The sequence below is a fragment of the Myotis nattereri genome (assembly GCF_964212035.1).
Source record: "Myotis nattereri genome assembly, chromosome: 1".
NCBI lineage: Eukaryota > Metazoa > Chordata > Mammalia > Chiroptera > Vespertilionidae > Myotis > Myotis nattereri.
The window spans coordinates 58,395,342-58,422,985 of record NC_138075.1 but is presented as its reverse complement, the minus strand read 5'-3'; the positions used below and the strand labels follow the sequence as shown (position 1 = coordinate 58,422,985).

At 40.2% G+C, this 27,644-nt stretch overlaps 1 protein-coding gene across 1 annotated transcript in view; it reads right to left on the bottom strand.

Annotated features, from left to right (window-relative positions):
* Positions 1–27,644, bottom strand: part of DMXL2 (Dmx like 2) — a 155,397-nt gene that overhangs the window by 92,995 nt on the left and 34,758 nt on the right. The window contains exons 3-6 of the mRNA XM_081109000.1: positions 26,749–26,820; positions 21,659–21,737; positions 20,718–20,853; positions 19,697–19,763 (exon numbers count right to left, since the gene is read on the bottom strand). Coding sequence (XP_080965126.1) covers positions 19,697–19,763; positions 20,718–20,853; positions 21,659–21,737; positions 26,749–26,820 — 354 coding nt within the window. The remainder of the gene's footprint in view (positions 1–19,696; positions 19,764–20,717; positions 20,854–21,658; positions 21,738–26,748; positions 26,821–27,644) is intronic.

Below are 27,644 nucleotides of genomic sequence, written 5' to 3'. Positions count from 1 at the left end.
TTCAAACCCATGTTGTTCAAGAATCAACTATCCTATATAATAAAACCCTAATATGCAAATCAACCGAACGGCAGAACGACCAGTCACTACGACACACACTGACCACCAGGGGGCAGGTGCTCAATGCAGGAGTGTCTGCTCCCAGACAGGGAGGCAACTTCCGGTGGCAATTGGGGGGCGGGGCAGGGCCGGCCAGTGGGCGGCGACAGGCTGCCAGCCAAGGCAGGTGTCAGTGGGGGGCCCTCCAATCGCCTCGCCCACCAGTCACCCCATAGATGGCCCTGATTACCAGCCAGGCCTAGGGACCCTATCCTAGACATTGGGAACAGTCTCTTAGATTTAAAAATTAAAACCTGGCAAGGCTACTCCAACACTGAAAAAACAGGATGATGCAGCAATGACATGCATGGACTCTGGCTTGAACATTTTGTGATCAGTCCTGATTCTGACACTTATAACTGTGTGACAAAGCCAATTACTTTACTTCTCTCTGCTTCAGTTTTTCCACCCATATGATGGGGAAAATGGTACTACTGCCTCAGAAGGATCATGTTATGTACTACTTTTTATAATCAGGGCAAAAAATGTAGCTGCCCATACAACAGCAAGATGCCTTTCATCTGTATGAAAAGCATGGTCACTGTGCATGCAGCATCCTGTATTGTGAGAGGGATGTCCAACTGCCAGTTTAGGCCTGACATCCCCCTAGGGGTCCCAGATTGCAAGATGATGCAGGCCAGGCTGAAGGATGCCCCCCAGTCCCGGGCACGAATTTCATGCACCAGGCCTCTAGTATATGTAGAAAAAGCATGTGACAAAAGTAAACACTAATTTATAAAGGAAAAAAGTTCTCGTAAAAGCCTGGCACCTCTGGTTTCTGCAACAAGGTAGTTAATCTTTCCAGGATAATAGGCAGATGGGCCAAATTTCCAGGTGAGCTCCCAGGTCCTGCTTGCACAACTCCCAACCAGGTTAGAATGTGCTTTCTTTAATCAGAAAAAAACCAGGGAGGACCAAGATGGCGGCATAGGTTAACACCGGAGTTTGCTGCTTTGAACAACTACTTCAAAAGTGAAACCAGAAAACGGAAGGGACATCACCCAGAACCACAGGAACGCTGGCTGAGTGGAAGTCCTACAACTAGGAGGAAAGAGAAACGCATACGGACACTCAGAGGAGGCGCAGTGCTGAAGTCAAATTCTGAGGTGCGGAGGGCGCGGTTGGCGTTTTCAATCGGGAGGGAGTCGCAGACTCTGAGCTCCAGATACAGGCGAGTCTTTAGGGACCCAGACTCAAACGGGAGAAGCGGGACTGTCTGGCTTCGGTCAGAGCGAGTGCAGCTTTCTCTCCGAGGTTTGCAGCCCTTGCTGGGACTCAGAGAGGCAGAGCCCCTGGGGACAGGACTGAGAGCTGCCATAACTGCTCTCTCTCCGGCCCACCCTGTTGATCCTGTGTGACCCGCCCTGCCCAAGCCCTGCACAGAGGCATTTGCCGGATAGCCTCAGGCAAAGGCTAGATTAGCACCTCCCTAGAGGACAGAAGTTCTCTCACTGCAGACACAGCTGATTCTCATAGCCACTTGGCCTGGAGGTCAAACCCTCCCTGGTATTAGCTACAACAATCAAGGTTTATAAGACTGCGAACAAAGACCACTAGGGGGTGCACCAAGGAAGCATAACAAAATGCGGAGACAAAGAAACAGGACAAAATTGTCAATGGAAGATATAGAGTTCAGAACCACACTTTTAAGGTCTCTCAAGAACTGTTTAGAAGCCGCCGATAAACTTAATGAGATCTACAAGAAAACTAATGAGACCCTCGATCGTATATTGGGGAACCACCTAGAAATTAAGCATACACAGACTGAAATAACGAATATTATACAGACTCCCGACAGCAGACCAGAGGAGCGCAAGAATCAAGTCAATGATTTGAAATGCGAGGAAGCAAAAAACACCCAACCGGAAAAGCAAAATGAAAAAAGAATCCAAAAATGCGAGGATAGCGTAAGGAGCCTCTGGGACAGCTTCAAGCGTACCAACATCAGAATTATAGGTGTGCCAGAAGATGAGAAAGAGCAAGATATTGAAAACCTATTTGAAGAAATAATGACAGAAAACTTCCCCCACCTGGTGAAAGAAATGGACTTACAGGTCCAAGAAGCGCAGAGAACCCCAAACAAAAGGAATCCAAAGAGGACCACACCAAGACACATCATAATTAAAATGCCAAGAGCAAAAGATAAAGAGAGAATCTTAAAAAAGTTCTCAGCAAAAGGAACAGAAAGGAATATTCTCAATTTGTTCAAGTACATCTACTTTAAACCTACAACTTACATATAATTGTGAAACACTGAAAGCTTTTCCCATAAAGTCAGGAGCAATACAAGGATGTCTGCTCTTATCAATTCTACTCAACACTGTACTACAGGTTAGAATGTGAAATAAATTGGGTAAGGGGGGGGGGGGGGATTGGAGAATGAAAGGCATATGGATTAGAAAGGAAGAGTGAAATTGTCTTTATTCAAAAAATCCTAAGGACTCTACAAAAAAAGCCTAAAACTGATATGCAAGGTCATAAGACTAAAGATCCAAATTCAAATATAAATTCTATCTGTTTATATATATAAAAGCCTAAGTGACCGAATGACTGGATGTTTGGCTGGTTGCTATGATGCGCACTGACCACCAGGGGGCAGACGCTAAACGCAGGAGCTGCCCCTGGTGGTCAGTGCGCTCCCACAGCCAACCTCCCGTGGCTGGTCAACCTCCCGCAGTACCTCCTCCTGGCCAGCCAGCCCTGATCGGCCCCAATCGGGACTGGGTGAGATGGCCCCGATCGGCCCAATTGCAGGCCAGGTTGAGGGACCCCGCCTGTGCATGAATTCATGCACCGGGCCTCTAGTTTCTCGACATTAGCAATAACTGGAAATGTAACTTGTTTAAATATATCTTACATTAGAAAAATAAACTTAATAAGTTGTGTACAAGATTTGTACAGTGAAAACTAAAGAACATTACTAAGAGAAAGAAAATCTAAATAAATATGAATCTGAAGACCAAATGTACTGATGTCAATTCTTCCCAAACTGATCTACAAAGATCCAATGTAAACGTAATAAAAAATCAAAATAGGCTTTCTCACAAAAACTGACATGCTTACTCTAAAATTTGTATGCAAATCGAAGGACCAATACTACCAAAGGCATTTTGAAAGAAAGTTACAGGACTTACACTACCCAATTTCAAAACTTACTACAAAGCTATAGTAATCAAGACCGCATATCATTAGCATGAGGATAGATATACAGATCAATGGAACAAAACAGAAAGGCCAGAACAGAACCACACACTTATAAAAAAAAAATGGTTTTCAAGAAAGTTAAAGATAATTCAATGGAGAATGCACTTTTTCAAAAATGCCACTGTAGTATCTTGATATCCATTTGGAAAAAAATTAACTTCACATCAAATACAAAAAACTACCTCAAAATATAAAACTCAAAATCATAAAGCTTCTAAAAGAAAGCATAATATAATATCTTTGTGACTTTTGAGGTATACAAAGGTTTCTTAGATCTAGAACACAAAAAAACACAAACCAATACAAAAAATTAATAAGCTAGACCTCTTCAAAATTAAAAACTTCTGTATGACAAACACTGTTTAAAAAAATAAAAAGACAAGTCACAGTTTGAAAAAAACATCTGCAATGCACTGATCTTTCAATTATACAAGAATATACAAAAAAACTCTTACAACCCAATAATAATGAGGAAACTAACCCAATTTTTTTAATGGGCAAAAGATAAATAAGCACTTTACCACAGAAATTATACAAATAGCCAGTAAACACATGCTCAACATCACTAGAAGTCAGGGAAATGCATACTAAAACCATAAGAAGACACCACTACACGACTATTAGAGTGGCTAATGTTAAAAAGGCTTATGATGCCCTGGCTGGGTGGCTCAATTAGTTGGAGTGTCTTCCTATACACCAAAAAGGTTCGGGTTCAATTCCCGGTTAGGGCACATAACTAGGCTGTGGGTTCAATCCCCAGTCAGGTAGCACACAGGAGGCAACAGATTGATGTTTCTTTCTCTCTTTCTCTCCCTCTCTCTCTCTCTCTCTCCCTTCTTCTCACTCTCTAAAATCAATGAAAACATATCTTCAGGTAAGGATTTAAAAAAAAAAAAAAAGGCTGATGATACCAATTGTTGGGAAGAAAGTAGAGCAACTAAAATTATTCCACTGTTGGTAGAAATGCAAATGATATAACATGAGAAGGGTTTGGCACGTTTTTGTAAAGTACCATATGACCACCAATTCCCCTGCTAGGTATTTTTTTACCCATGAGAAATGAAAAGCAATTTTCAAGTAAATGATCATAGTAGCTTTATTCATTTTAGCCTAAAGCTCCAAACAACCCAAATGTCCTTCAAAAGGTAAATGGATAGCCCTGGCCAGTTTGCTTAGTGGTTAGAGTGTCTGCCTCGGACCAAAGAGTCTCCAGTTCAATTCCCTGTCAAGGGCATGTACCTCAGTTGCAGGTTCAATTCCAGGCTTGGTCAGGGCTCAAGCAGGAGGCAACCAATCGATGTGTCTCTCTCACATGGATGTTTCTCTCTCTCTTACCCCCCGCCCCCGGCCCTTCCTCTTTCTCTAAAAATTAATGGGAAAAATATCCTCACTCCTCAGGTGAGGATGAGGAAAAAAGGTAAATGGATAAACAAATTGTGATATATATACTAATAATAGACAAATATGTAAATTGACTGTCCCTCTACCATGCCCATAGCCAATCAGGAGTAAGTATGCAAATTAACCCAACAAAGATGGAGGACCTGTGGGCAGTGCGCACACACACAGGCACTGAGCAGCTGGGAGGGTGTTCTCGCCGCTCCGGGTCTACAAGCGCAGGCGCTGAGCGGCTGGGGTCCCAGTGACGCCACCTGAGTGTCTGGTCCTGTAAGCCCGGCCTGGGGGTGGCTGAAGTTCCTAGCCTTTTCGTTTCTGCAGCCCCTGGACTGGAAGTGAAAACCAAGAGCGCAGGGAGCACCAGGAATGCTGGGAATTGTAGTTCTGGTGGCAGACACATTGCACGATCTCCTAGACACTAGAGCAAAGTGGGCCTGGAGCAAGATACTATTGCGGGTAGGGGATGGAGGGAAAGCAAAGGTGAGAGACATAAGTAAAGGCAGAGTGTCTAGGAAAAATTAAAGGAAGATATCCTGCAACTTCTAGGAAATCTCCTCCACCAATGGAGCAAAGGGAAAAAAAGACCTCTATTATTCTGTGAGCACCAAACCAAACTGGGTTGGGGTCTCAGACAATTCGCTCATATGATTGCAAAGACAGACAGAAACTTCCGGATTGGAGAGGGCTCCCCTGAGGGCTCCCAGATTGGAGAGGGTGCAGGTCGGGCTGAGGGACCCACCCCCTGTGCACAAATTTTGTGCATCGGGCCCCTAGTATTTATATAATAGAATATAACTCAGCAATAAAAAGAACTACTGATGCACAAAACATGGATGAATCTAAAACTACAGTAACTGCAAGAAGCAAGACACACAAGAATACAAACTATATAATTTCATTTATATAAAACTATAAGAAGACCAATCCTATATAATAAAGAGGTAATATGCAAATTAACCCTCACACCCTCACAAGATGGCTGCCTACAACCAGGCCGGCGGGCTGGTTAGTGAGGGACGACCAAACGATTGAACAAGCAGGCTGCATGGGGCAACATGGCCAGCAGGGGGGTTAGTGAAGGATGACCAAACGACTGAACAAGCAGGCTGCGGGGGTGACCAGGCCAGCAGGGGGGTGAGGGATGAGCAAACGACTAAACAGCAGGCTGCATGGGACGACCAGGCCAGCGGGGGGGGGGGGGGGGGAGGCAGTTAGGGGTGATCAGGCCAGCATGCAGAGGCAGGGAGGGGTGATCAGGCAGCAGTGGGAGCAGTTAGGAGCGACCAGGCAGGCAGGCAGGTGAGCGATTAGGAGCCAGCAGTCCAGGATTGTGAGAGGGATGTCCTGGATTGGAGAGGATGCAGGCTGGACTGAGGGGACCCTCCTCCCCCATTTACAAATTCCGTGCACCGGGCCGCTAGTCAATCAATAATGATAGAAAACAGAGTAGCTATTATCAGACACTAGGGATGAGAGGGAATTAATTGGGGATAAAAGGAAACCATCTGAGATGATGGAAATGTCCTATAACTTGATGGTGGTGGTGATTATGTGGATCTATAAATTTGTCAAAACTTACTGGGCTATACACTTAAAATACACTTTATGCTAATTTTACCTCAATAAAATTCATTATAAAAAGGAAATAGCACAAGATTAATGTAAGGATGTTCATTTTAATAGCAACAGAAAAAATTGGAGCCTGAATGTTCATTAGTAGTTGTGTGGTTAAACTAAATTATGGTACATTCATTCATACAATGGAAAATTACATCACCTTTAGAATACAGATGTACTGACATAGCAATCACCTATATATAATATAAGCAAGCAAAATAATTCTTCACCCAAAGATTTAATCATATATCTTGTGAAGATAAAAGTTTCTTTAATAAGTAAAACTTTAAGCTCAGATAAAAAGTTAAAATACTCTTAAGCCCAAGAAAAATTTATCACACTTATAAAAAATAGATCTTACCACTGAAAGTGCTCAATGAACTGTAATATTAAAAATCCTGAAGGTAATTAGATTTGAGTCCCACAACATGAACTGAAACCCTGTCATATGTAGTGGAGGCGGTGGAAAATGCCTTCTAGTGGCAGATCACACAGTTACCATCTGTTTCATCAAAGCAGACAGATTTGGCTTTATTAACAGAAGCAGAACAGATTGTGGGGGGGTGTGGGGAGGTGGGGAGAATGCCAACATTACAGAGTTAGTTTCTGTTCTCTTAATCAAGAGGATCTTAATTAGATGTGGTATCTTATAAAAAATGTAAGGAAATAAGTTTTTTAAATCCATGACACATTTTATGAATCCTCTTTACAAGTAAGGCATTCTTATCTTTCCGTAAATATTATAAAACACTTAGTCTTAGGAGAATTGAATATAAGAAGCTAGGTAGCCCGGCCGGTGTGGCTCAGTGGTTGAGCATCAACCCATGGACCAGGAAGTCATGGTTCAATTCCAGTCAGAGCACATGCCTGGGTTGCGGGTTCGGTCCCCGGTGGGGGGCATGCTGGAGGCAGCTAGTGGATGATTCTGTTTCATCATTGATGTTTCTATCCCTCTCTCCCTCTCTCTTCCTCTCTCTGAAATCAATTAAAAATAAATAAATAAATTTTTTAAAAGAAGCTAGGTAAACATGACTAATACAATGGAAAAAAAAATCAATGGCTAAGGTTGTGTGCCATAAAAATTTTTAAAAAAAAGAAGACGGAGTATACAAACAGAACTGCCTTTAAGATACTTAAAATCTACATAGATTTTAAGATTTATTAATGTGGACACTAAGGAATAAAAATTTAAGAAATAAAAGTATTTTTTTCACTCTAAATTTTATTTTTTATGCACTAGTGTGAGTCCCCTGCCATCAAAAAAGAACTGATGGACAGCCTCACAGATAACTTTATTTATTGTTTCTTTGATTGTCAGCCCTCTGTGCCTCTAAACCTAGAAAGCAACTTGAGCAAGTGTTTTAAAATTTGAAGAATAGTGACATTTTTAAGGTTTTTAAAATAAAAGTATTCTGTCTGCATAAGTTAGATTAATATATTGTGTAAATGTGGGATCCAAGATGACATTTTTAACCTGCTTATGAACAGGCATTAATTGAGTCAGATAAAAATAAAAATAAAAACTTCTTCCACAGAATAGCTAATAAAGATAGGTTAGTCAAGTTGGTGATGCCTATCCATAAGTGATTTATGCATTATTAATAAAATTACAGGAATAAAAAAAAAATGATGCTTAAAATCTAGTTGCCCCATTTAAAAGGATGTGCTTTTAGTCTCATTATTTATTTTTGTTGGAAGTACAAAGGCTTCTTTCAGATTCATTAAGGATAAAAGTTCAAATATTCAGAATATATTCAGACAATGAATACCGACCATCTTTCACGAGTAATTAACTGTTTTTATTTTTTTTTTAATTTTCTTATTGATTAAGATATTACATATGTGTACCCTCTACCCCCCCGCCCCCCCGCTCATCCCCTCCCCCCCCGTTGTCCGTGTCCATTGGTTAGGCCTATATGCTTGCATATAAGTCCTTTGGTTGATCCTTCCCCCTTGCCCCTACCTTCCCTCCAAGGCCCGACAGTCCAATCAAAGCCTCTCCGTCTCTGGATCAGTCCTTGTTCATCAGTTTATGTTGTTCATTATATTCCACAAATGAGTGAGATCTTGTGGTATTTATCCACTCTCCAGTTCCATCCATGCTGTGGCAAATGGTAAGAGTTCCTTTTTCTTCTTCCTCTTCTTAAAGAATACCTTTCAGCATTTCATATAATGCTGGTTTGGTGGTGATGAACTCCTTTAGCTTTTTCTTATCCGTGAAGCTCTTTATCTGACCTTCCATTCTGAATGATAGCTTTGCTGGATAAAGTAATCTTGGTTGCAGGTTCTTGCTATTCATCTCTTTGAATATTTCTTGCCACTCTCTTCTGGCCTGCATGGTTTCTGTTGAGAAATCAGCTGACAGTCGGATGGGTACTCCCTTGTAGGTAACTGTCTTTCTCTTGCTGCTTTTAAGATTCTCTCTTTATCTTTTGCTCTTGGCATTTTAATTATGATGTGTCTTGGTGTGGTCCTCTTTGGATTCCTTTTGTTTGGGGTTCTCTGCGCTTCCTGGACTTGTAAGTCCATTTCTTTCACCAGGGGGGAAGTTTTCTGTCATTATTTCTTCAAAAAGGTTTTCAATATCTTGCCCTCTCTCTCCTTCTGGTACCCCTATAATTCTGATGTTGGTACGCTTGAAGTTGTCCCAGAGGTTCCTTACACTATCTTCATATTTTTGGAATCTCTTTTCTTTTTTCTTTTTCGGTTGGGTATTTTTTGTTTCTTTGTATTTCAAATCTTTGACTTGATTCTTGGGATCCTCTTGTCTGCTGTTGGATCTCTGTAAATTATTCTTTATTTCAGTCAGTGTATGCTTAATTTCTAGTTGGTCCTTTTTCATGTCCTCCATGGTCTCACTATACTCCTTGAGGGATTCATTAAATTTATCGGCGGTTTCCATAAAATTCTTGAAAAACCTTATAAACGTGGCCTTGAACTCTATATCCAGTCGTTTGCTTTCCTCCATTTCTGCCATTTGTGACCTGTTTCTTTGTCTCCGCATTTTGGCTGCTTCCCTGTGTTGATAGAGTGGCCCTGCGCACCAGGTGTCCTGTAGGGCCCAGTGGCTCAGCCTCCCCAGTTACCTGGGGTGGACACTCTTGGTGCACTCTTGGTGCCTTGGTTGATGTAGGATCACTGGGAGGAATTGACCTCCAGGCCAATTGGCTGTGGGAAGCAGCTGTGTCTGAAGTGGGAGAATGGTCCCCCTCTGACCACTGCGTACAGTGGCTCCTGGATCTAAGGAGGTGCTAATTCAGCCCCTGCCTGAAGCCACACAGCCGGAGCCGCCACGAAGAGGCTCAGCTGTGAAGCAATGCAAGCCGCTGCGGGGCCTTGGGCCTTCTCTTGGAAGTTCCGGGTCTGCTTGGCTGGGCTGTAGTTAGGTATATTCACATGCAAAAGCCTCTGCTGCAGCCTGGGTGGGGCGGGGTCTCAGGGAGTCAAAAGGGCGGAGAAAGAGGCTATGGCTGATTCTCCGCGCCTGGAGTCGCGCGTCTCAGTGTCCCGTAACGGCTGCAAGCACCTCTGAGGGAAATCCGCCCTCAAGTTCGCCCGCTGCCACCTGACAGAGCAGCCTCTCCCCGTATGAGTCCTGGGTCCCCAGAGACTTCCCAGAACGGGAGTTCAGAGCAGTCGGGAGCTTGTGATTCAAAAAGACAGCCGCGTCCTCAGGTGCCACCCCCTTTCCGCGCGCGCAAGCCGCCGCCGTACCTCTGCACTCAGCCTCCGCAGCTCCTCTGGCTCTCAGTGTGCTTTTCTTTTCTTCTAGTTGTAGAAATTACACTCAGCCAGCCTTCCTGTTGTTCTGGACGATGTTTGCTCCGTCCTTTGGGATAATTTTCAATTGTTGTGGGAGGCGACTATTTCCCGGTGTTTATCTATGCCGCCATCTTAGTTTCTCCAACTGTTTTTAAAGTACCTCCCAAAGACCTCAGCTTCTTTCTATGGCCTCTAAGACCACTACAATCCTATGATTCTAAAAATGGTTATATTTATATTTTAACTTGTGCCAAACAGGTAGCCTATCCTATTTACACAGGTTCACACTGTTCTCCCATGTATTCTAGATCCAGGTTGCCAATCCTTCAGACCTCACGGACCACCAGTGGTCCACGGACCAACGGTTGGCAACCGCTGTTCAAGATCATTTGACAGAATTATAACTATTTTCTCCTTCTTGAAATTTTTTCCCTGCTGACTTCCCTCATGTCACATTCTCTGCTGGTTTTCCTTCGTAGTGGGCCTGCCTCTCAGCATCCTTTGTACGCTTCTCGCCAGTTTTTCCCCACTTTTGATTTTCAGGCATTCTGGGACTTCATCCTGAGCCCCACTCTCTTTTCCATCACACATTTTCTCCCTAGTTAATTTCATCTGGACCAATAACTTTAAGCACTGTCTTTTGGCTAATGAATTAAACTCTCTATCTCTAACTCTGATCTCTCCAGGAAAGTCCCACTTACATCCTACCTGGAAGCATCTCAAACTTTGACGTAGTCACTATACTCCAGTCTTCTGTTGTTCTTGAACAGCCCTATTAATTCCTATGTCAGAGCACTTGCACATGGTGTTCCCTTGGCCAAAAGTACTCTTTCCTCTGAACTTCACAGTTTCCTTCTTCCTAGTATTCAGTTCTCAGTTTAAAGTTATTTCCCCAGAAAAACCTCTGTAAAGGTCACTGACACCACCCTGGCTGGTTTTTCTCAGTGGATAGAGCCTCAGCCTGCAGACTGAAGGGTCCCAAGTTCGATTCCAGTCAAGGGCACATACCCAGGTTGTGGGCTCGATCCCCAGTGGGGGAGGAGGGTGCAGGAGGCAGCTGATCAATGATTCTCTCTCATTATTGATGTTTCTATCTCTCCCTCCCTCTCCCTTCCTCTCTGAAATCAATAAAAGTTAAAAATAAAAAAAAATAAAGATCTCCGTCATTTACAGATATCAAGTCACACTATATCATCCTGTGTTAATTTTCTGGATAGCACTTATTAATATACAATATTTTCTCTGTCTTTCCTCAAGTTATGTTGCATGAGGACAGGAACCTTGTCTGTCCTCTTCATCAGGAGGTTGCACATAGAAGAGTTCCAGATATGTGATGGAGTTCAAAAAAATACTTGCCAAACACATGGAGGTTAATTTCAGGTAAAATTTCAAATTAGTTTTCCTTAAAAAAATGCGCTATCAAATAGAGAGCAGCAAAGTATATATACATATAAATATATATTGCATATTAAGAGTCTATCATGATGTAAATACAACTGTGATAGATTCTTGTATCCTTGCAAATATAGATTACTAGAATTCTGAAATACATTTTCTTGGACAAGTTAGTTCCATGATAAAGAGGATATCATACGATATATATGTCAAAGTACATCTTTTAAGGAAAATGTAAGTGTATACAATACCTGCCTATAATCATAGTGCCCATTAATGTTATTTGGAAGAGGGTAGGAACACATGCTTCAAATGATACACGACAGCATGCACAACAATGTCAAAGCTGATGTCAGAGCAATGACTAACCAGGAATATTATAAAGCTGCATTCCAGTATGAATCTAGAATAGCTTTCTGGGCACACTGATTGGTCCTATACTAAATCATCATGGTTTACCTACTATGGACTCATTAAATCAAAGAATGACTAACTTTACTAATCATTCATGAGCATATGGTAACCCTAAGGAATATGAGCAAAAAAGAACAAATTTGTAGGCAAGCGTTTTTCATGGTAAAGTTTTAATAGTAATGGGATACTAGTTTTTAAAGATTAAAGGGGACTGCCTAGTTTTTTCCTATAATTCTCCTAACAGTTTTAGCTTTATTAACCTTGCTTTTCAGACTTAGTGAAAAATTCTTTCTGTAGCTCTACATTCTATCCAATTTTTTAATTTGGAGGTGACTGAACTGGCTTATCAAAATTTTCAGTGTTTGTTTTTAAAATCTAATTTAATTTTTTTCTTTTAATTTATTTACTTTAATCTGTATTTTCTACTTTTTTCCTTTGGTTCCTTACTTTCTGCCTTGCCAAATTGTTTAGGTAGCTTTATATTCGTGAGGGGGAGGAGGAGGGCAAGGAAAGCCAGTGGGGAGAGGGAAAGCCAGAGGTAGAGAAGAAGAGGAACAGGGAGAGGAGAGGAAGCCCACGTGACAAGGAACTGCAGGCAGCCTCAGGCCTGAAGGAGGCTCCAGCCAACAGCCAGCAAAAGGCCAAGTCCTCACTCACACAAAGAAATAAATTCTGCCAACAACCTGAGGAGTATGGAAGAGTATTCCGCCCTAGGCAAGCCTCAGGGTTAAGAATTCAGCCCAGCTGACACCTTTGTTGCAGCCTTTGGAAACCCTGATCATAGCACCCAGCTAAGCCATGCCCAGACACCTAACCCAGAAAAACTCAGATAATGTGTGGTTTTAATCTTTTAAATTTGTGGTAATTTGTGCCATAACAAAAAAACTAATACAGACTCCTAGTGGTAAATGCTACAAGTTAAAATTAAGGTAGTCAAAGGGAACATAACGTACAGAGAGAGACAGAATGCAATTTTAAAGGGAGTGCTTAGGACCCTAGCTGGTTTGGCTCAGTGGAGTGTTGGCCTGCAGATTGAAGGGTCTCAGGTTCAATTCCAGTCAAGGGCACGCAGGAGGCAGCCAATCAATGATTCTCTCTCATCATTGATGTTTCTCTCTCTCTCTTCCTCTCCCTTCCTCTCTGAAATCAATAAAATCATATCAAAAAGTAAAATAAAGAGGGTATTTAGGGAGAGCCTCACTGAGATGGTGACATGCAGGTCTCTGGGGGAAGGAATTTTTTAGGTAGAGTGAATAAGACCTCTTTAAAAAAACAAAAAACATGAGCATGTGGCTGGAGTCAAGTTTGCAAGAAGAGTAACAGGAGGTAAGATGAAACGAGTAATGGGGGATCTGGTCTGCATGGGGCCTGGTATGTTATGATTAAGACTTGGGCCTTTGCTAAATGAAATGAGGAACCTTAGCACAGTTCTGAACAGAGGAATGACATGATCTGACTTGTATTTTTAAAAGATCCCTCTTGCCCTAACTGGTTTGGCTCAGTGGATAGAGCATCGGCCTGTGGACTCAGGGGTCCCAGGTTCAATTCCGGTCAAGGGCACGTCCCCAGTGGGGAGTGTGCATCAGCTGATTGATGTTTCTCTCTCATCGATGTTTCTGACTCTCTATCCCTCTCCCTTCATCTCTGTAAAAAATCAATAAAATATATTTTAAAAAAATAAAATAAAATAAAAGATCCCTCTAGCTCAGCCGTGGGCAAACTACGGCCCGCGGGCCGGATCTGGCCCATTTGAAATGAATAAAACTAAAAAAAAAAAAAAAGACCGTACCCTTTTATGTAATGATGTTTACTTTGAATTTATATTAGTTCACACAAACACTCCATCCATGCTTTTGTTCCGGCCCTCTGGTTCAGTTTTAGAACCCATTGTGGCCCTCGAGTCAAAAAGTTTGCCCACCCCTGCTCTAGCTGCTGGTTTAAAAATGCAATGTACAGGAGCACAGCAAAAGTTGGAAGACCAAGTAATAATTTAATACAATAATACAAGTGATAAATGATGGCAGCTTCAATCAGATTATAACAATGGAGATGGAAAGAAGCGAGCATACTGTGGATATATTCTGAAGGTAGAGCTATCAGGGAAGTGGACTGGGGGCGGAGGGTGGAGAACCCTCCATTTTAGACATATTTACTTGACCAGGTGTGTGAGCTATAGACAGGGGTAAGCAAAAATAGGTTTACAGCTGTTTGTATGAAAATAATACAATTAATTAATAAATAATAACACAAGAATAGCCCTAGCCAGTTTGGTTCAGTGGATAGAGTATCGGCCTGCGACTGAAGGGTCTCGGGTTTGATTCCGGTCAAGGGCATATGCCTGGATTGTGGGCTCAATCCCTCAATCCAGGAGGCAGCCGATCAATGATTCTTTCTTGTCATTGATGTTCCTATCTCTCCCTTCCTCTCTGAAATGAATAAAAATATATTTGAATAATAATAACAACAACAACAACAACAACACAAGAGTAAACTCTGTTTTGTGTACTCACAACTGTAATCCTACCTTTGCTCATGTATTTGGAGATCAAGGGAGATGTACAGGCAATAGATACAAATTTGAAGCTATGAGATAAGATGAAATTGTCAAGGGAATGCTTATGGTCAGAGAAGAGGTCCAAGAAACAAGCCCTGGGATATTCTAATATTCAAAAGTAGTGGAGACAAGGTGATACTAGCAAATTAACTATGGGCAGCCAGAGAGTTAAAAAGAAAATCAGGCCCTTGTCGGGTAGCTCAGTTGGTTGGAGTATTGATTTAATACGCCAAGGTTGCGGGTTCGTTCCCAGGTCAGGGCACATATAAGAATCAACCAACGTTGCAAGAGGGAATTATGGTACAAAAGGAGAAGCAAAGACTATCTGACATATTTACCTCTGATCATTCATTCATCAACTATTTATCAAAAGATGACTATATGTTATGTTACATTAGTCCTTAAATTTTTTTTAAAAAAATCTACTATCACCATTCCTTGATTCCCAGCTAAGAGTGATGATAACAGATTTTTAAATTAAAATTAAATAATATAAGGAAAGTCCATGCAGGTGGCAAAAATGTGGTGGAAATAAGATCACTGATATCTGTCTGACTCATAACATTTTGTATTTCTGTAAAACTTTCCTTAAAAATATTTGGTGCACATTGAGGTGGACCTGTTCTTTCCAAGGAAAGAGAATTTTGCTCAGACTGGTATGATGCATTTAATGAAGAACTATTTCAAGTCAAAGAAAGGAATCAACCAACGAATGCATTAATGGGTAGAACAACAAATTGATGTTTCTCTCTCTCTCCCCTCATCCCACCCCTTCAACCCTTTCCACTCTAAAATAACAGGTTAAGTAAGAACTAACCACAGGATTCAGTAACAGGAACTCACCAATGACAGTTTCAGAGGAGTGGTGGTAAGTAGGCACCACAGAAAATGAGAAGAAAATCTTGGAGACAGCAACTATAAGCAACCTTTTCAAGGTGCTATAAGGAGGGTGGGGAAATGAGGCAGAAGCTGAGGGAGAAGGTCAGGAGTTTTTGTTATTGTTAGTTTGCTCTAAAATGGGCAAGATTATAGCACATTTGGTCTGCTACATTGTGTTAGTTCAGGCTGCCATAACAAAATACCACAGACTGGGTGACTTAAACAAGCAAATGTATTTTCTCAGAGGCTGAATGTCTGAGATCATGGTACCAGCATGGTCATGTGACGGTGAGAACTCTCTTCCTGGCTTGCAGAAAACCACCTTCTTGTGGTATCTTCATGTGATACAGACAGAACAAGCTCTCTGGTGCCTCTTCTTATAAAGGGACTCTTCCTTTCATGAGGGCCACCCTCATGACCTCATCCAACCTTGATTACCTCCCAAAGGCCCCATCTCCAATTATCATCCCACTGGGGGCTAGGGCTTCAACATATGCTAATGTGATGACCCAGAGGAGAAGAGAAAATTGAGAAAAGAGGAGACCACTACAAGTGATCTCTCTGAGTAAGCAGAACAAATGGCATCTAGTACACAGGAGAAGAAATTTGGCCTGGTATAAAAGAAGAGACCGTCTACCCACAGCAACACAAAGGAAGGCAGAACAAATAGGCACAAATGTAGGGAGACGAACAAATATAAGTAGGTGGTGGGAACTTATCAAAGTTCTCTTCTGACTGTATCTACTTTTCAAGCAAGAATCCACAGTAAACAAATACTGAAGTGGGTGAGTGGACTGTCATCATAAGGGAATCTACCAATACCCAGAGGCATAGAGCTTTGGTTTTAAATAGCTACAGAGACAACACACAGAGTCCATGCAATGTGAGAAGTCACATCAGAGGCACCTGCATAATGCCAAAACAAAAACAAAAACAAATTGCTAAGGACTATCCCGATATGAAAGGATGAAATCAAGAAAAACTACTCTCAGAAAAGGGATATGGTGGTAAGGAAGGGTCCATCTCCACTGGGCAACTATAACCAAAAAACAGGCCTTGTGAGACCCAAACACATACTGTGTGGTAGAAGTTCCAAGCTGGGAATTTAGTTTGAATTGGGTGTGCCCCCAGGTGCCTGGTAGAAGCTACGTATACCTTTTCTGGAAGAATGCACACCCAACACATGCCTCAAGAATTCCCACAAATGTACTAGGCACTTTCTCACTGAAATACAAACCTAGCTTATATGGTGCTCTGATATCCAACACCTGGATTAAGATTAGCTCTGGCTTTTAGACCTAAATGTGGAAGATAAAAGATAAAATGCCCAAATTTTAGACGAGAGGTTCTTTGCCTGAGGTCCTCTGACCCAAGGCGCCATTGGATAGAATTCAAGATATAAAATATATCAACTGGCCCGGCCAGTGGCTCAGTGGTTGAGAGTCGACCTATGAACCAGGAAGTCACGGTCTGATTCCCGGTTAGGGCATATGCCTGGGTTTCAGGCTCAATCCCCAGTAAAGGGCATGCAGGAGGCAGCCACTCAATGATTCTCTCATCATTGATGTTTCTATCTCTCTCTCCCTCTCCCTTATATCAATAAAAAACATATACTTTTTCATTTAAGTTAATAAAAATATATCAACTGGATCCCCCACATGCCTTAGCATTTTAGTTCCAGCGTCTACATCTCTTTGCCTGAGGTTTTCCAGGAGTTGTGTGAAAGCTGAGAATTAACACCCTAAATCAATGACTAATGTGTGTAAAGAACATGTATGAGAAACACTGACATGATGTGTGAGGAACACTGGCTCCTAGAGTCACCCAGAGATTTAACCTTATTAATCACTTGCATTACAACCTACCCTTCCTCAGCACCTTCACTTCCTAACCTCAAATTCAGTATATTTCTTTGTGATCATTCCCCATATTAATTACTTATACTCTAATCCTTGTTTTGGGGTCTACTTTTCAGAAATCAAGAAAACTAAGACCCAAAATTACCATGACTTTGAGTGGGGGGAAAAAACAATTATGTTTCACCCTGGCTTGTGTGGTACAGTAGTTAGAGTATCAGCCTATGCTCCGAGGGAGGGTCACAAGTTGGATTCTGGTCATGGGAACGTAGATTCCCTCTCTGCCCTCCCCAGCCAGGGCATGTGCAGGAGGCAACCAATCAAAATGTCTTTCTCACATGATGTTTCTCTCCCTCTCTCTCTCTCCTCCTCCTCCCTCCCTTCCACTTCTCTCTTAAAAATCAACTGCAAAAATATCCTGACTCCTTGGTTAAAAAATTTTTTTATTTTTTTTTTATTTTTTTTTTAAATATATTTTATTGATTTTTTACAGAGAGGAAGGGAGAGAGATAGAGAGTTAGAAACATCGATGAGAGAGAACCATCCATCAGCTGCCTCCTGCACATCTCCTACTGGAGATGTGCCCGCAACCCAGGTACATGCCCTTGACCGGAATGGAACCTGGGACCTTTCAGTCCGCAGGCCGACGCTCTATCCACTGAGCCAAACCGGTTTCGGCTAAAAAATTTTTTTAATTATGTTTCTATTTTCATAATTGTTAATTATAAAATCACTAATGTTAAAACTTCAGTTATGATATAAGCAAACCAAAGTAATATGAGCAGTACATATGACTGTCCCTAATAAAAATCACAGATGTCTTAAAATTACATTATAGTTCTGCAGATATCTCAAAATAATTTGTATACTCCTCAGTACTTTGAAATTGTGAGTTATTACTTAGTTTACTGCTAAACTACTACACATGATTGCAGTCTCTCTGTCTACGATGTTGTACATTCTTCCTGTTTGTATTGTCATCAACTGTTGAGCAACTATCTCTGTGTCAAGTAATTTTTCAGCCACCAAACAGTTGAGTGTTCCACAAATAGAGATTAACCCAAAAGCCTTGAGTAAATTCTGGTGTTCTTAGAAAACTTATCCTTGCCTTATAAAGTGTAATATGGAAGTTTTAATTCCATAATAAAAATACAATTTAATTTTAACTTGTGATTTTTAAATGTAATTTTTTACTAAATGCATTAATTTAAAAGTACATTATGGCTATTATAACAAATTTTTGTTTTAATATCTTTAAGTTGTATTTCAGTAATTATATGGTATCATTTTTATAAATCCAAAACTATGTAGAACTAAACATTATATTATTTGAGAATTCAGACATGTGACACTATAAAAAAAAATATTCTCAAAACCTCTATAAGCTGAAGATGGGTCAGTATGGTCATAATGGCACTGTACTTCTCAAATGGCAATAGTGGAAGCTAAGAGGCAATAGAACCATGACTTAAAAAATTCTGAGGGAAAAATATTTTCAACCCAATTCTCTGCCCAGCCAAATCAACATAAAAGCCGAGGAAATATTTATTCAGATTTACAAGGCCTCAAAATGTTTTTCCCCTCCAACTTTTCTAAGGAACCTACTTAAAGGTATCTCCATCAAGGAGAGAGGAAGATAAATGATGCTAAGAAACAGGGAATATAACAAAGGAGATAGGCAAAGACAATCTCCCGAGACTGCTAAAAGAAAACCCCAAAATTACAGGTCTGCTACTTTAGACTTGGAGAGCATAACCCAGATTGGAGCAAAGAAAACAGTATCTACCTCCTATGTGGGGTTGTAATGAGAGAAGATTCAGAAACTGTCAGAGGTTTAGGAGATGAATTAGGTGTGCAGAAAACTAAGCAAATAGTAAAGCAAAGTAATTATTAACACCAAAGTAATTATTCTGTGAAGAATATTTTTCACAATCAATAATGTGAACAATAAATACTGATTTATGCAAAATTATGATACCCACATCAGGAAGACAGGAGGAAGGGAAGTGAATGTATGTACATGCTAGAAGTAGAGAGAGGGTTAGAATCATCAGCTAGAGAACTAAAGTCTCAGCTTCCAAGAGGAGATACATAAAAATGAAGGAAAAAGAATCAAGAAATGGGAGCAAAAGCAAGTTATTTAGGAACATGGGAGGAAGTGCCAAAATGTGCAATTTGACAAATAATTGCCTCAAGGAAGGAGAGCTTCTTTTCATTGTGATTCTAGTGGTACTCGTTAACTTCTTAAATTATGCACACATGCTATTTTGCAAAGATAAACATTAATTTTTAAAAATATAGACTTTTTAAAAGGTGAAATAAGAATAATAGCCATTATTTCCCACTGCCTATTACCTACAGGAAACATACCTAATCTTTTACAAATCTATTATTATTCCTCAGGTCAGCTTTGAAGAGTAAGATTATCCCAATTTTACAGATGAGAAAACTGAAAATGAGAATGAATAGAAACATCTTTGTCTTGTTTCTTTTGTTTCTGTTTTGTCTGGTCCTTTACCTTTCCAGCAGTAGCAAAATATTCACCATCAGGGGACCATTCCATCAAATGTACAGATACTGCAGTTCTACAAAAAAAAAAGGTTAAACAGTTAACATTTTAAAAATCTGAGACACTGTATATATAAACTAGAGGCCCGGTGCATGAAAATTCATGTACTCAGGGGGTCCCTCAGCCCAGCCTGCGCCCTCTCACGCAGCCTGAGAGACTAACAGTTTAGGCCCACTCCCCACGGGGGTTAGTCGGACATCCTTAGCGGCGCTCCCCTATGGAAGTGCACCGACCACCATGGGGAAGCTCCTGTGTTGAGCGTCTGCACCCTGGTGGTCAGTGCACGTCATAGTGACCGGTCATTCCCAGTTGTTCTGCCATTAGGGTCAATTTGCATATTACCCTTTTATTATATACGATGGTCAAAATAAGATTTTTAACATAATCAGAACAAGAGTGTTTTCAACACTCTAAAAATAAAATATATCACCTCCTTAAAAATACAATTAATTAAAACTAATGCAGAATTTACTTTAGGGATCCAAAAAGAAGTGTAATTAAAATGTATAAATTATATCCACACCTACAAGTCCCATCAACATCCTAAATATACCATGTTAAAAACTAAGGTCATCCTCTGCCCTGGCTAGTTGGTCCCCTTCACATAATCCACACTGTTAACAGTTCAGCCATCCTTCCACTTGAAAGACTGGCTGGCAATTTTCATCGCATCCTTCCCTTCCCCCTCACCATCCACATCTCTTCCAATAATGGGTAATTCCCATGTACCAACCTTGTCAACCCAAGTCCTGAGGTTATACTATGAAAACATTTTAGTCCTTTTCTTGAACAAACAACTATAGTACGATTGAAGGATGTATTATAATGACTTTTGGTTAGAAAAATTCTACTCTCTAGGCTTCTAAATGTAATGGTCCCATCAAAAAATAAAGATGATTGTGAAAGGTAATATATTTTAGGCAACGTTTTTTAAAAGTTAACAAACACAACAACAGAGTTAGATACTAACTTGCACTGCCAGATGCAATTCCAATCATTTAAAACAGGAGGAATTTTATTATCAATTTCTTCCTCTTCTTCCAGAATGTCACCTCCTGGAGGAGCCCACAACTGAATAGAATCAGTTGCTGTCAACAATCTGTTATCTGAAAATTAAAGAATGTTCTGATGAATAAGCAAAAATTAGAGAAAGAACATACACATGGGCTTCTAAACTATATTGTGAAAAATAAGCAGTATTTTCTAAGCAAAACACTTGGGACATATCCATTTAAAAGCTCTAAGACTCCACTACACAAGGAAGAGTAGTTCTTGGCAGAAACTTGAGAACAAAACAAAAACAAACAAACAAAAAGCTTTACTGAGAAAGAGCTTATATCAGGTAAATCTTTTTTAAAAAATAACAGCAAAGTAGAATTTTTTAAAAAGAGACCCAAAAAAATACCACATAGGATGTTGTCAAGATGTAAGACATAACTAAAAATTAATGAAATTTGTTTTTCTACTTGGAATATAAAAATTAATTTAATTGTGACTGTTAAGTGGGACAAAAGCCATTATCATTAGAGGTTTCTAATCTTTCAAAATTAAAGAGAATAACTTCCTGAAATACAAATAACAAAATGAGATAGGAGTTTTTTTGGTCCTATTTAATTTCTGATTTTCTTTCTTAATAAATACAGTTAAGGATAAAATGCAGTACATGGTCACTAAAGAAACAAATCATCACTGCTCTTAAAATACAATATTCAAAGGCAGGGGGAAAGCATAGAACTAAGAGTAAATTCACCACTGTATAAAGCAGTGTGCACCAAGAAGGAAAAAAGTACATTCGTTCACTAGCAAAAATAAATTTTACAGTTGATCACTTTCTTATTATATCACATTGTAGTCATGCATTTTAAACAAATTATTCACTTTTCATAACTTCTAAATAGAACTACTGAATACCTTGAGGGTCCCATGCTAAATTGTACGTCACGGAACTCAAAAAAAACTGCCCAGTTTTAAGCCACTGACACTTGAGTTGCTGAAACATATAAAGAGAAAAAAGACAAAGGTATGTTTTGAAAATAATATCCACAAACACTGCATCATTTTCTTCAACTTAAGACCTTATGATCTAAAATAAAGATGTAAATATTTCACTATTATTTTCAAAATATTGTTCTTCTGAAAAATTCCAATAGTTCCAATTACTATCTATTCTACCATATCTGCTTGCCCTGCCAAAACAAAGCATGTTCTCTCAGTCTTCTTTCCATGCCTATAAACACATTCTTATACTTAACAGAGCTTTTCCTCTCTTCTCCACCTGCAAATTCCTATGCTTACATCAGGATCTGGCTAAATCATCACCTCTGCTGTGAAGATTTTTCTGACATCCTAGCAGCACTCCTAGCACTTTTTACATTCTATCATTATAACATTGGTCACACTGAATTATTATGTGTTCATGTATCTGATTCTCCCATGAAGTTACAACTCTTCTAGAGCAGGAATTGTCTTTAGCGCTATAATGGCTGGAATGCATATGTTCAATGAGTGTTTATAAAAACAAAATAAATGCACCTTAGAAATAAGTGCTATCTATAATAATAAAAGCATAATATGCTAATTAGACTGTACAGCCAAATGACCTTCCAGACAAAGCCGTGGTGGTGGGGGCAGAGACAGAGGCAGTTAGGGGTGATCAGGCAGGTAGGCGAGCAGTTAGAGGTGATCAGGCAGGCAGGCAGAGAGGTTAGGAGCGATCAGGCAGGCAGGTGAGTGTTTAGGGGCCATCAGGCAGGCAGGCAAGTGGTTAGGGGTGATCAGGCAGGCAGGCTAGTAGTTAGGGGTGGATCAGGCAGGCAGGCAGAGGGGTTGGGGGTGATGAGGCAGGCAGGCAGAAGGGTTGGGGCAATCAAGCAGGCAGGCGAGTGGTTAGGGGTGATCAGGCAGGCAGCAGAGTGTTTAGGGGCAATCAGGCAGGCAGGCAGGCAGAGTGGTTAGGGGTGATCAGGCAGGCGAGTGGTTAGGGGCAATGAGGCAGGCAGGCAGAGTGGTTAGAGGTGATGAGGCAGGTAGGCACAGGGGTTGGGGCGATCAGGCAGGCAGGCAGGTGAGCGGTTAGGAGCCAGCGGTCCCAGATTGCGAGAGGGATGTTCAACTGCCAGTTTAGGCCCTATCCAGACATCCCCCAAGGGGTCCCGGATTGCGAGAGGGTGCAGGCCGGGCTGAGAGACACCCCCCCCTCCCCGCATGAATTTTGTGCACCGGGCCTCTAGTGTATAAAATAAAACTAGATATACCTCCCATAAAGTCAACAAATTTAAATTACATAAAGTATAAAATCCACAAACCTGACCTATATTAAATTTATTTGAATAATTTCCATCCTTTTTTCTTAACTATTTTCATTCTAAAAGGTAAAAAGAAGATTTAAAGTTAAATGTCCAAGGCCTTTTCCATTACATACAGTATCTAAGTAAAAAGAAATTTATTTTTAAAATTTTTTTTTATTTTTTCCTTTATTGGTTAAGGTATTACAAATGTGTCCTTATCCCCGCATTGCCCCCCACCCCCCACGTCCTCCCATTCATGCCCTCATCCCCCCCATGTCTGTATACATTGGTTATGCTTATATGAATGCATACAAGTCCTTTGGTTGATCCCTTAGCCCCACACTCCCCTGCCTTCCCTCTGAGGTTTGAGCATCTGATTGATGCTTCTCTGTCTCTGGATCTATTTTTGTTCATCGGTTTATGTTGGTCATTATAATCCACAAATGAGTGGGATCATGTGATATTTATCTTTCTCTGACTGACTTATTTCACTTAGCATAATGCTCTCCAGCTCCATCCATGCTGTTGCAAATGGTAGGAGTTCCTTCCTTTTTATAGCAGCATAGTATTCCATTGTGTAGATGTACCAAAGTTTTTTAATCCACTCATCTGCTGATGGGCACTTAGGCTGATTCCAAATCTTAGCTATTGTAAATTGTGCTGCTATGAACATAGGGGTGCATATATCCTTTCTGATTGCTGTTTCTGGTTTCTTTGTAGTATATAAAGTGGCCTTTTGTGAAAGTAATCTGCAATGCAAAGCTGTGTGACCTTGGGCAAGTTATATATTAACCTCTTGAACAGTAATATTAATAAATCGTAATTCCCTCTCTCTTTATAATATTCAACATATTATAGAGTATTCAACAGTGAAATAATTTATTTAAGATTTATTTAATTTACTTAATAATTTATTTATATACAGCCATAATTTTAAAATAGAACTGCAAAACTTGAATTTTATTATCCAAAACTAATTTTATGTTTTTTAATCAGGGAAATGTTATTTTCCCTGCCACTGCTGAACAGACTACAATCACAACAGTATTTTATTTTTTACTAAAGGCCTGGTGCACAAAAATTTGTGCACTCAGTGGGGGTCCCTCAGCCTGGCCTGCGCCCATTTTCAGTCCAGGACCCCTTGGGGGATGTCCACCTGTCGACTTAGGCCCACTCCCAGGGGGATCAGGCCTAAGCTTGCAATCAGACATCCTTCTGGCAGCCAGGGAGCCCTCGGGGGATGTCCAACTAAAGGCTTAGGCCCCCAAGGGAGCTGTGATGAGGAAGCTGGGGTGACAGAGGAGTCACACTGTCCCACCCCGTCACCCTGGGTCGGGTCACACATGGGACACCGGGGCGGGCCAACGGATTGCTGCTGCCCCACCTGGCCGCCCCGGGTCGGGTCGCACACAGGACGCCCACCACCCCGGGTCGCAGATAGAAGGCCCGGGTGGCGGCGGGGCAGGCGGGATGGTGCTGTCCCACCCTGCCTTCAGTATGCAAATTAGCTGCCATCTTTGTTGGCAGTTAATTTGCATATCGTGCTGATTAGCCCATGGGAGGCGTAGCGAAGGTACGTCAATTACCATGTTTGTCTATTATTAGATAGGATTATTATTTTTTTTGTTAATCCTCCCCTGAGGATATTTTTCCATTGATTTTTAAAGAGAGTAGGAGAGGGAAAAACAGAGAAAAACATTGATGTGAAAGAAACACATCGACTGGTTGCCTCCTGCACAAGCCCCAACTAGGGCCTGAGCTGGGGAGGAGTCTGCAACAGAGGTACATACCCTTGATGGGAATCCAACCCTGGATCCTTTGGTCTGCAGGCCAATGCTCTATCCACTGAGCCAAACTGGCTAGGGCACAACAGTATTTTAAATACTGTTCAACAGATCTATTTCAAAGTAATAATTAAATCATTCCTAAAACTATAAACATATCTAATATTCTTTGCTTCAGTATTTCTTGGAGTATAATCTATGGACTAAATACATAGCAGAAATTTAGAAGTGAAGCCTAGATTCTGAATTTTTTAAAATGTATTAGGGTGATATTAGTCAATGGGATCATATAGGTTTCAAGTGTATATTTCTATGATACAAGATCTATATATTGGACTGTGTACCCACTACCCAAAGTCAAATCATCTTCTGTCACCATATATTAGGCTCCCTTCACCCCCCACTCTCAGCCACAGAATCTGAATTTTTAATAAATACTTGAGGTAACTCTTAAGCACTCTAAAATTTGATATCTATTTCATAAAACTATCACAGGGAAAAGACTAATATTTTAATTGGTATTTCCTGGAAATTTAAAAATAAACTCAAATATATACATTTAATGAAACATTAAAACCACTTGCTGTAATGTATTTAAGAATATATACTTTTTAAAAAAATTACTGGCAGCACTAGCCGGTTTGGCTCAGTGGATAGAGCATTAGCCTGCGGATTAAAGGGTCCCAAGTTCAATTCTGGTCAAGGGCACATGCCCAGGTTGTGGGCTCAATCCCCAGTGGGTGGCATGCAGGAGGCAGCCAATCAATGATTCTCTCTCATCATTGATGTTTCTATCTCTCCCTCTTCCTTCCTCTCTGAAATCAATAAAAATATATATTTTTTAAAAAATTACTGGCAAATTCAAATTTCACATTGGCAGATTTGACTATTTGTGAGTGATGGTGGAGTTCCAATTCATGCAGTGTTTTTTTAAAGGGGTTAATAATTCTAATCATATGGGATTTTCTGAACATTAAGATAAAATAAAACACAGCACTCAGAATGAAGCTCAATGGTTCTCAATATGGCATGCTAGAGCACTTAGCTGGTAAGTGAATTTAGCTAATCTCTTAACTCCTTCATTCAACAAATATTTAGGAGCCTGTTATGTTCCAGATATAGATTCTAAATACTGGGATGCATTAGTGAACACACAAAAAACAAAGCTCCCTATTTTCATGGCACTTACATTCTAAATAGTAAACAATAAGTAAATAAACAAGGGAAGTGCTATGGAAAAAAGTTAAAAATACAAGGATGAGAGTTAAAGGTGTAGAAGCAAGTGCAATTTTTAAAAGGGTGATCAAGGTATTATTGAGCAAAGATTTCAAATATCTGCAGAAGCTGGTCCAAGAGCTATCTAGAGAAAGAACATTTCAGACAAAAGAACAACCAATGCAAAGCCCTAAGATAGGAGAATAACTGTTTAAAGGACAGTAAAAACGCCAGTGTGGCCTGAGTGATAACAGAGAGGGCAAGAATAGTACAAGATGAATTGTGAGAAGTAATAAGTGGATGCTGGGAGAAAAGCACTAGTCTATTCTAAGGCTTTTTGCCTTTGAATCTGAGGGAAATATGGAGTCATTACAGAGTTTTAAGCAGAGATGTGTCATAATCTGCTTCAGTGAGAATAGAAAAGGATAAAATCACAGACTAGTCTAGTAATCTAGACAAGAAATAATAGTTCAACTAGGAAAGATCCCAATTAACAAGGTAAATCTCAATTAGCAACGTTCTAGAAAACTGAGTTCCTAAAAGGCATAGGGATATATTTCCAGTGAATGTAAAAGGTCTCACCCCAAAGCATCAGACCTACTTCCCACTGATATTCCAGATCACCATCAGCACTAGCTCCTAAGAAGCTCTTTATTGATATAGATTTGGTTCTAAACTGAATTCTAAACGTTTTCTACTATCATTTAATACTTACACAATTTCTCTTATGAGAATTTATGCCCAAGGGTTCAAAAATACAAACAGCATTACCATATGAAGCTGCAATCTAAAAAAGAATGAACAAAGCATTAATATTTAGGAGAAGGAAAATTAACAATAACCTTCTTGTTACAATAATGTATAAACTATATACAATGCAATCCCAATACAGTATTCACGGTTTATTCCCTTTCATAAATATAATTGGAAAAGTACTGAACTTAAGAATCTCTTCTGTTATCAAAATTTCAGCAGGGTTTATTTCACATATCAAATACAAGGTTGACCCATTCAAAGAAATCATCATTTTCTATAAGAATTTGTATTTTTTAATATTGAAATAACTTTATTAACAAAAATATATTTCAATGGTACATCTATCAGAAACTTCATAGTCCAGTAAATATAAAAACCATGACAAGTAGAAAAAGACATCAAAGAATAACAGGCATTAAAATATGTCAAATAAAATTAAATTAATGACACCATCAAACAAAAATATCAATTGGGAAAACCATCTAGATTTTAGAAGAAGGAATAGAGAAAATGAGCCAAGGAGAAGGAGAAACATCTGCTGCAACTGGAGAAGAAAGAGCTGACTTAGCTAGGGGTTTGGGAGCCAGGGGGACTTTGCTCTAGGTCACATACCTTATAAGAGTATAAATCCCTCTGTTCCTAGGAACTACCAGAGCCTGCTTTCCAATAATTCCTTGAAAGACATTTCCTAGTTCATCCTGCTCTTGGCAAGAGGGAATCAACTATAGGGAACAGACCAAAAACCATCCCTTTTGACACCTCTGGACCTATGGTATAAAACTAAATTAGGTATATGTTTTTTTAAGGTCAGCTAAAACAGGTGCACTGTAATTTCAAAGTACTCTCATGCCAAAA